The 8,758-nt window shown below is 43.7% G+C and overlaps 1 protein-coding gene across 1 annotated transcript in view; it reads left to right on the forward strand.

The window, feature by feature from the left end:
- Positions 1 to 2,053: 2,053 nt before the first annotated feature.
- LOC144602634 (zinc-binding protein A33-like) overlaps positions 2,054 to 8,758 on the forward strand; it is a 43,987-nt gene continuing 37,282 nt past the window's right edge. The window contains exons 1-4 of the mRNA XM_078415767.1: positions 2,054 to 2,464; positions 2,542 to 2,637; positions 5,635 to 5,868; positions 6,503 to 6,525. Coding sequence (XP_078271893.1) covers positions 2,054 to 2,464; positions 2,542 to 2,637; positions 5,635 to 5,868; positions 6,503 to 6,525 — 764 coding nt within the window. The remainder of the gene's footprint in view (positions 2,465 to 2,541; positions 2,638 to 5,634; positions 5,869 to 6,502; positions 6,526 to 8,758) is intronic.

Below are 8,758 nucleotides of genomic sequence, written 5' to 3' on the forward strand. Positions count from 1 at the left end.
TCGGAGTTTAACTTGACGAAGTAGAAACAAGGAACCGCAACATGCTGGAGAACTCGGCGGCCAGGTAGCATCCCTGAAGAACATGGATTTTCGAGGTTTCCGGACGGGATGTTTCTTGGGATAAAACATGGGTAGATGACGTTTCGGGTGCGGGTCCATCTCCAGACCGAAGATGGGTCCCAGCCGGAAACATCACCGATACGTTTTCCAGAGATGGTGCCTGACCCGCCGAGTTACTCCAGCACGTTGTGTAATTCTGTGAATCTGTGCGGCTTCTCGTCAAGCTCTCAAACACCCGTTTAAACTAATCCCAATTTAGCTCGCCCCGTGTTCCGCTAAATCCCTTCAATCGTTACCAAAGAACAGAAGCAACTCTATTTTTTAGTGCGGCTAAACAGGAGTATCGAGGAGAGGTCCGCGAGGTTAGAGCGAGAACGTCCAAACTCCACACAGCGAGCACCAGTTGTATCTGTGCGACAGCAGGTCATTGTAGCTGTACCACAATAGTGCCCGCATGCGATGGAAAACTAAAGGGCAGTCAACGGGAATGTCACAGTCACCCCCGGTGATGCTGCCTGACCTGCTGAGTTACTCCAGAATTTTATGAATAAATACCCAGCTAACAATGGCCTATTTCCGTTAACAGCCTAATTTTTTTTGCATATTTTTCATTCATGTGTTCTATATCTCTCTGCATCCTCGTCTATATCTATCGTTTCTCTTTCCCCTAACGCTCACTCTGAAGAAGGGTCTCGACCCGAAACGTCGCCCATTCCTTTTCTCCAGAGGTGCTGTCAGACCCGTTGAGTTACTCCAGCTTTTAATGTCTATCTTCGGTTTAAACCAGTATCTGCAGTTCCTTCCTACACATGTAGATTACAGAGAGAGAGGGTGGAACGCCACATTTCACCGGTGTTCACACGTTACCATTCAATAGTCGCTCTAAATTTATATTTCACCATCGTTTCCCATCCACGTATGGCACCATTTTGGCCTTGCCGCCTATGTTCTGCTTTACACTGTCCCAGGTCCATATCTCTGGTATATTCACTTTCAAGAACGAACGGCCCCTCCCTCCTGTGAGATTAGTTGCAGGTTTGCTCGGACAACTTCACAATGAACCCTTGCAGTTTAATGTGGATAAATGTGAGCTTATCCACTTTGGTGGTAAGAATAGGAAGGCAGAGTATTATCTGAATGGTGTCAAGTTTGGAAAAGGGGACGTACAACGAGATCTGTGTGTCCTAGTGCATCAGTCACTGAAAGGAAGCATGCAGGTACCGCAGGCAGTGAAGAAAGCCAATGGAATGTTGGCCTTCATAACAAGAGGAGTTGAGTATAGGAGCAAAGAGGTCTTTCTGCAGTTGTACGGGGCCCTAGTGAGACCGTACCTGGAGTACTATGTGCAATTTTGGTCTCCAAATTTGAGGAAATATATTCTTGCTATTGAGGGCGTGCAACGTAGGTTCACCAGGTTAATTGCCGGAATGGCGAGACTGTCGTATGTTAAAAGACTGGAGCGATTAGGCTTGTATACACTGGAATTTAGAAGGACGAGAGGGGATCTTATTAAGGGATTGGTCACGTTAGAGGCAGGAAACATGTTCCCAATGTAGTGGGAGTCCAGAACCAGGGGCCACAGTTAAGAATAAAGGGGAGGCTATTTAGAACGGAGTTGAGGAAAAACTTTTTCACTCAGAGAGTTGTAAATCTGTGGAATTCTCTGGCTCAGAAGGCAGTGGAGGCCAAATCTCTGAATGATTTCAAGAGAGAGCTAGATAGAGATCTTTAGGATATCGGAGTCAGGGGGGTATGGGGAGAAGGCAGGAACGGGGTACTGATTGAGAATGATCAGCCATGATCACATTGAGTGGTGGCGCTGGCTCGAAGGGCTGAATGGCCTCCTCCTGCGTCTATTGCCTATTGTCTATTGCAGTCAATTAACATTCATTATACGAAGTGGGAGGGTGCGGAGTGGATAACGCGATACTTCAAGAATTAAGCCGCTCCCTAAAGCAAACAAACTTCGAACCCGGAAATGCTCGGAATTAAAATGGCTTCGAAAGACCAGGTCGAGAGTTGGTCCGAAGAGGTAGTTTGTCCCATCTGCCTGGATTTCTTCACCGACCCAGTTATACTGGAGTGCGGGCACAACTTCTGCCGCTCCTGTATCACACAGAGTTGGGGCAGGGAGGGGAGAAACTCCTGCCCGGAATGTAGAGAGGAGATTGCAGACCGCAGCCTCAGGGGAAATCGGGCCTTGGCGAGACTGTCTGAGAAAGCTCGAGCACTGAGCCTGAATACAGAAGAGAAGGGAAGTAAACTTTTCTGCGAGGAACATCAGGAAGAAATTAAGCTGTTTTGTGAAAATGACAAGAAACTGATCTGTCTGGTTTGTCGAGATGCGCTAGAACACAGAAACCACAGCTTCCACCCGATTAAAGATGCCGTTGACATCTACAAGGTTAATGCAAACAGATTTGTATCTTTATTTACCTTGTTCATTCTTTGTTGTCTAACGCCTTTATTCTTTGATCCCAGGCTCGGGTAAAATCGGCCATAGAATCTGTCACAAAAAATAAATCTGATATCGAAGAAATAGAACAGCAACAACTACGAAAGATTTCCAAAGTTCGGGTGAGGCCTTTCTGTCTGGAATTTTTATGCAACGTTCACATTTTAATGTGTAGTGGACATGCTGGATCAATTGACTGCTGAAATTAGGTGCGTAGGAGGGAACTGCAGATGCTGGTTTAAACCGAAGATAAACACAAAAAGCTGGAGTAACTCAGCGGGACTGGCAGCATCTCTGGAGAGAATGAATGGGTGATGTTTCGGGACGAGACCCTTCTTCAGACTGGTTAGAGATAAGGGAAACGAGGGCCATAGAGTAGACGATGATGCAGAGAAATAAAGAACAATGAATAAAAGATATGCAAACAAGGAATGACGTTAAGGGAAACAGGCCATTGTTAGCTGTTGATGGGGTGAAAGCGAGAAGTTAGTGCGACTTGGGTGGGGGAGGGATAGACAGAGAGGGAATGCCGGGGCTACCTTAACATATAACATATAACATATAACAACTACAGCATGGAAACAGGCCTGTCCGGCCCTACCAGTCCACGCCGACCATTCTCCCTGACCTAGTCTCATCTACCTGCACTCAGACCATAACCCTCCAATCCCCTCCTATCCATATACCTATCCAATTTACTCTTAAATAATAAAATCGAGCCAGCCTCCACCGCTTCCACCGGAAGTCCATTCCATACAGCCACAACCCTCTGAGTAAAGAAATTCCCCCTCATGTTACCCCTAAACCTTTGTCCCTCAATTCTGAAGCTATGTCCCCTTGTTGGAATCTTCCCCACTCTCAAAGGGAAAAGCCTACCCACGTCAACTCTGTCCGTCCCTCTCAAAATTTAAAAAACCTCTATCAAGTCCCCCCTCAACCTTCTACGCTCCAAAGAATAAAGACCCAACCTGTTCAACCTCTCTCTGTAGCCTAAGTGCTGAAACCCAGGCAACATTCTAGTAAATCTCCTCTTTACCCTCTCCATTTTGTCGACATCCTTCCTATAATTTGGCGACCAGAACTGCACACCATACTCCAGATTCGGCCTCACCAATGCCCTGTACAATTTCAACATTACATCCCAACTTCTATACTCGATGCTCTGATTTATAAAGGCAAGCATACCAAACGCCTTCTTCACCACCCTATCCACATGAGATTCCACCTTCAGGGAACAATGCACAGTTATTCCCAGATCCCTCTGTTCCACTGCATTCCTCAATTCCCTACCATTTACCCTGTACGTCCTATTTTGATTTGTCCTACCAAAATGCAGCACCTCACACTTATCAGCATTAAACTCCATCTGCCATCTTTCAGCCCACCCTTCCAAAAGGCCCAAGTCTCTCTGTAGACTTTGAAAATCTACCTCACTATCAACTACTCCACCTATCTTAGTATCATCTGCATATTTACTAATCCAATTTGCCACACCATCATCCAGATCATTAATGTAAATGACAAACAACAGTGGACCCAACACAGATCCTTGGGGCACTCCACTAGACACTGGCCTCCAACCTGACATACAATTGTCAACCATTACCCTCTGGTATCTCCCATTCAGCCATTGTTGAATCCATCTTGCAACCTCACTATTAATACCCAACGATTTAACCTTCTTAATCAACCTTCCATGTGGAACCTTGTCAAATGCCTTACTGAAGTCCATATAGACAACATCCACAGCCTTGCCCTTATCAATTTCCCTGGTAACCTCTTCAAAAAATTCAAGAAGATTAGTCAAACATGACCTTCCAGGCACACATCCATGTTGACTGTTTCTAATCAGGCCTTGATTATCCAAATAATTATATATATTGTCCCTAAGTATCTTTTCCATTAATTTTCCCACCACAGACGTCAAACTAATAGGTCTATAATTGCTAGGTTTACTTTTAGAACCTTTTTTAAACAACGGCACAACATGCGCAATGCGCCAATCTTCCGGCACCATCCCTGTTTCTAATGACGTTTGAAATATTTCCGTCATAGCCCCTGCTATTTCTGCACTAACTTCCCTCAATGTCCTAGGGAATATCCTATCAGGACCTGGAGACTTATCCACTTTTATATTCTTCAAAAGTGTCCGTACCTCCTCTTCTTTAATCCTCCTAATTTCCATCACTACTCTACTTGTTTCGCTTACCTCACATAATTCAATATCCTTCTCCTCGGTAAATACCGAAGAAAAGAAATTGTTTAATATCTCCCCCATTTCTTCTGGCTCAGCACATAGCTGTCCACTCTGACTCTCTAATGGACCAATTTTATCCCTCACTATCCTTTTGCTATTGACATATCTGTAGAACCCCTTGGGGTTTACTTTTACATTACTTGCCAAAGCAGCCTCATATCTTTTTTTCGCTTTTCTAATTTCCTTCTTAAGATTCCTTTTACATTCTTTATATTCCTCAAGAACCTCATTTACTCCCTGCCGCTTATATTTATTGTATATCTCCCTCTTTTTCCGAACCAAGTGTCCAATTTCCCTGGAAAACCACGGCTCTTTCAAATTATTATTCTTTCCTTTCCACCGAACAGGGACATAAAGACTCTGTACTCTCAAAATTTCACCTTTAAATATCCTCCATTTCTCTATTATATCCTTTTCATAAAACAACAATTTCCATTTCACTCCTTTTAAATCCTTTCTCATCTCCTCAAAATTAACCTTTCTCCAATCCAAAATCTCAACCCTTGGTCCAGATTTGACCTTCTCCATAATGATATTGAAACTAATGGCATTATGAATAAGTGAGAGAAGTCAATATTACTGGGCTGAAAGCTGCCCAAGCAAAATTTGAAATGCTGTTTCCTCCAATTTTGGAATTAGCCTCCCTATGATAATGGAGGAGACCTAGGACAGAAAGGTCAGTGTGGGAATGGAAAGGAGAATTAAAGGAGAATTAAACTTCTTTGTTTCAGGAAAATGTGAGAGAATTTGATTGATTAGATAATTCTGAGAACCGGGCGCTGAAAGGCTCTGTGGTCACTTATTCTGTAAGCAAACACAATACAGAAATATATTATGTTAATCTTCAGCATTCATTTGACAGGAAGAGTCACACAGCCTTCAGTCCCATGTCACATCCCAGTTTGCTGAACTGCACCAGATTATCACTGAGAAAGAAAAGTACTTCCTCAAAGATATACGCGAAGATGAGGAGCGGATTCTAAATCCAATGGAGAAAAATCTTAAGGAGATTCAAAAGAATTTAAATTCTATTCAGGAGGAACTCCTGCGTTTACAGGAACGGATGGAACAAAAAGACAGCGTGAAATTTCTAGAGGTAAGGAAGTCTATTTAAATTTGCGTCTATAAATGGGCACCATCACAAAATGGCGTCTGATATATTTGAAACAAATTCAACCATGTTGTCTATTGTCTATGCATCTGCAGTTCCTTCCCACACATCACTGACATCATATTCAATAGACAAGAGACAACAAGTGTAGAAGTAAACCATGCAGCCCTTCGAGCCAGCAACTCCATTCAATGTGATCATGGCTGATCATTCTCAATCAATACCCCGTTCCAGCCTTCTCCCCATACCCCCTGACTCTGCTATCCTTAAGAGCTCTATCTAGCTCTCTCTTGAAAGCATCCAGAGAATTGGCATCCACTGCCTTCTGAGGCAGAGAATTCCACAGATTCACAACTCTCTGGCTGAAAAGTTTTTCCTGATCTCCGTTGAAAGGCACAACCTATCTAGACTATCCTGTCAGCATCGTGTAATTTTCAGAATAATTTTTATACTTCCTCCATCGGTTCTATGTCTGCAATATCATTATTCTTCTCTGTGTGTCATTGGGGGTGAGAGTGGAGAAATGGGAATTTTTAACACCTCGTATTAATCTGGGTGAAATTCGTGCTCTCAGTAGTTCTGCCTCGATCAATTCAGTCTTGTGTTTTATTTATTTCAGGAGGAAGCTGTTCGCAAGCGAAGGTAGGGCATGTTCTTCACTGAAACTCTACACGTAACATATTTCCTCATAAACATCAATGCACAATTTGTAATCAGCTATTTAATATTTGCAGGATTAGTGATGAGTTCCATTCATTGTCCGTGACAGATGGTGCCATAACGGCTGAAAAATTCAACCACCTCTTTTTGTTGAAGGCAGAGTTGATAGAAACATTTGACCCCTTTAAACAAGGTAAAACATATGGACTTATTTCACTTGGTTTGTGGGACACATTGATGTTTTTATGTGGTGCAAAGATTGGCCAGGATAAAGCACTGAATGGTAATTGGAGTTTTATTCCTGCACCAACCCACTGACTGAGAAGCCTCACGCACACATGGTCAGCTGGAGATGTTAGATCCTGGAACACAGCTAACACAGGAGCACGATAGATAATAGGTGCAGGAGGAGGCCATTCGGCCCTTCGAGCGAGCACCGCCATTCAATGTGATCATGGCTGATCATTCTCAATAAGTACTTCATTCCTGCCTTCTCCCCTGACTCCGCTATCCTTAAGAGCTCTAACTAGCTCTCTCTTGAATGCATTCAGAGAATTGGCCTCCACTGCCTTCTGAGGCAGAGAATTCCACAGATTCACAACTCTCTGACTGAAAAGGTTTTTCCTCATCTCAGTTCTAAATGGGCTATCCCTTATTCTTAAACTGTGGCCCCTTGTTCTGGACTCCCCCAACGTTGGGAACATGTTTCCTGCCTCTAACGTGTCCAACCCCTTAATAATCTTATACGTATCGATGATCCCCTCTCATCCTTCTAAATTCCAGTGTATACAAGCCTAGTCGCTCCAGTCTTTCAACATATGACAGTCCCGCCATTCCGGGGATTAACCAAGTAAACCTACACTGCACGCCCTCAATAGCAAGAATATCCTTCCTCAAATTTGGAGAACAAAACTGCACACAGTACTCCAGGTGTGGTCTCACTAGGGCCCTGTACAACTGCAGAAGGACCTCTTTGCTCCTATACTCAACTCCCCTTGTTATGAAGGCCAACATTCCATTGGCGTTCTTCACTGCCTGCTGTACCTGCATGCTTCCTTTCAGTGACTGATGCACTAGGACACCCGTTGTACGTCCCCTTTTTCTAACTTGACACCATTCAGATAATACTCTGCCGTCCTATTCTTACCACCAAAGTGGATAACCTCACACTTATCCACATTAAACTGCATCTGCCATGCATCCGCCCACTCACACAACCTGTCCAAGTCACCCTGCAACCTCATAGCATCTTCCTCACAGTTCACACTACCACCCAGCTCTGTATCATCTGCAAATTTGCTAATGGTACTTTTAATCCCTTCATCCAAGTCATTAATGTATATTGTAAATAGATGCGGTCCCAGCACCGAGCCTTGCGGTACCACACTAGTTACTGCCTGCCATTCTGAAAGGGACCCATTTATCCCCACTCTTTGCTTTCTTCCTGTCAACCAATTTTCTATCCATGTCAGTACCCTACCTCCAATACCTTGTGCTCTAATTTTGCCCATTAATCTCCTATGTGGAACCTTGTCGAAGGCTTTCTGAAAGTCAAGGTACACCACATCCACCGGCTCTCCCCTGTCTATTTTCCTAGTTACATCCTCAAAGAATTCCAGCAGATTAGTCAAACATGATTTCCCCTTCGTAAATCCATGGTGACTCGGAACGATCCTGTTACTGCCATCCAAATGCTCTGCAATTTTGTCTTTTATAATTTACTCCAGCATCTTCCCCACCACTGATGTAAGACGAACTGGTCTATAATTTCCCGTTTTCTCTCTCCCTCCTTTCTTAATAAGTGGGACAACATTAGCTACCCTTCAATCCACAGGAACTGATACTGAATCTATAGAACATTGGTAAATGTTGACCAATGAGTCTACAATTTCTAGCGCCACCTCCTTAAATACTCTGGGATGCAGACCATCAGGCCCTGGGGATTTATCAGCCTTCAGTCCCATCAGTCTTCCCAACACCATTTCCTGCCTAATGTGGATTTCCTTCAGTTACTCCATCACCCTAGGATCTCTGGCCACTAGAACATCTGGGAGATTGCTTGTATTTTCCTTAGTGAAGACAGATCCAAAGTACCGGTTCAACTCGTCTGCCATTTCCTTGTTCCCCATAATAAATTTCCCCGCTTCTGTCTTCAAGGGACCCACATTTGCCTTGACTATTTTCTTCCTCTTTACATACCTAAAAAAGCTTTTAC

Source organism: Rhinoraja longicauda, chromosome 19 (genome assembly GCF_053455715.1).
Source record: "Rhinoraja longicauda isolate Sanriku21f chromosome 19, sRhiLon1.1, whole genome shotgun sequence".
Classification (NCBI taxonomy): domain Eukaryota; kingdom Metazoa; phylum Chordata; class Chondrichthyes; order Rajiformes; family Arhynchobatidae; genus Rhinoraja; species Rhinoraja longicauda.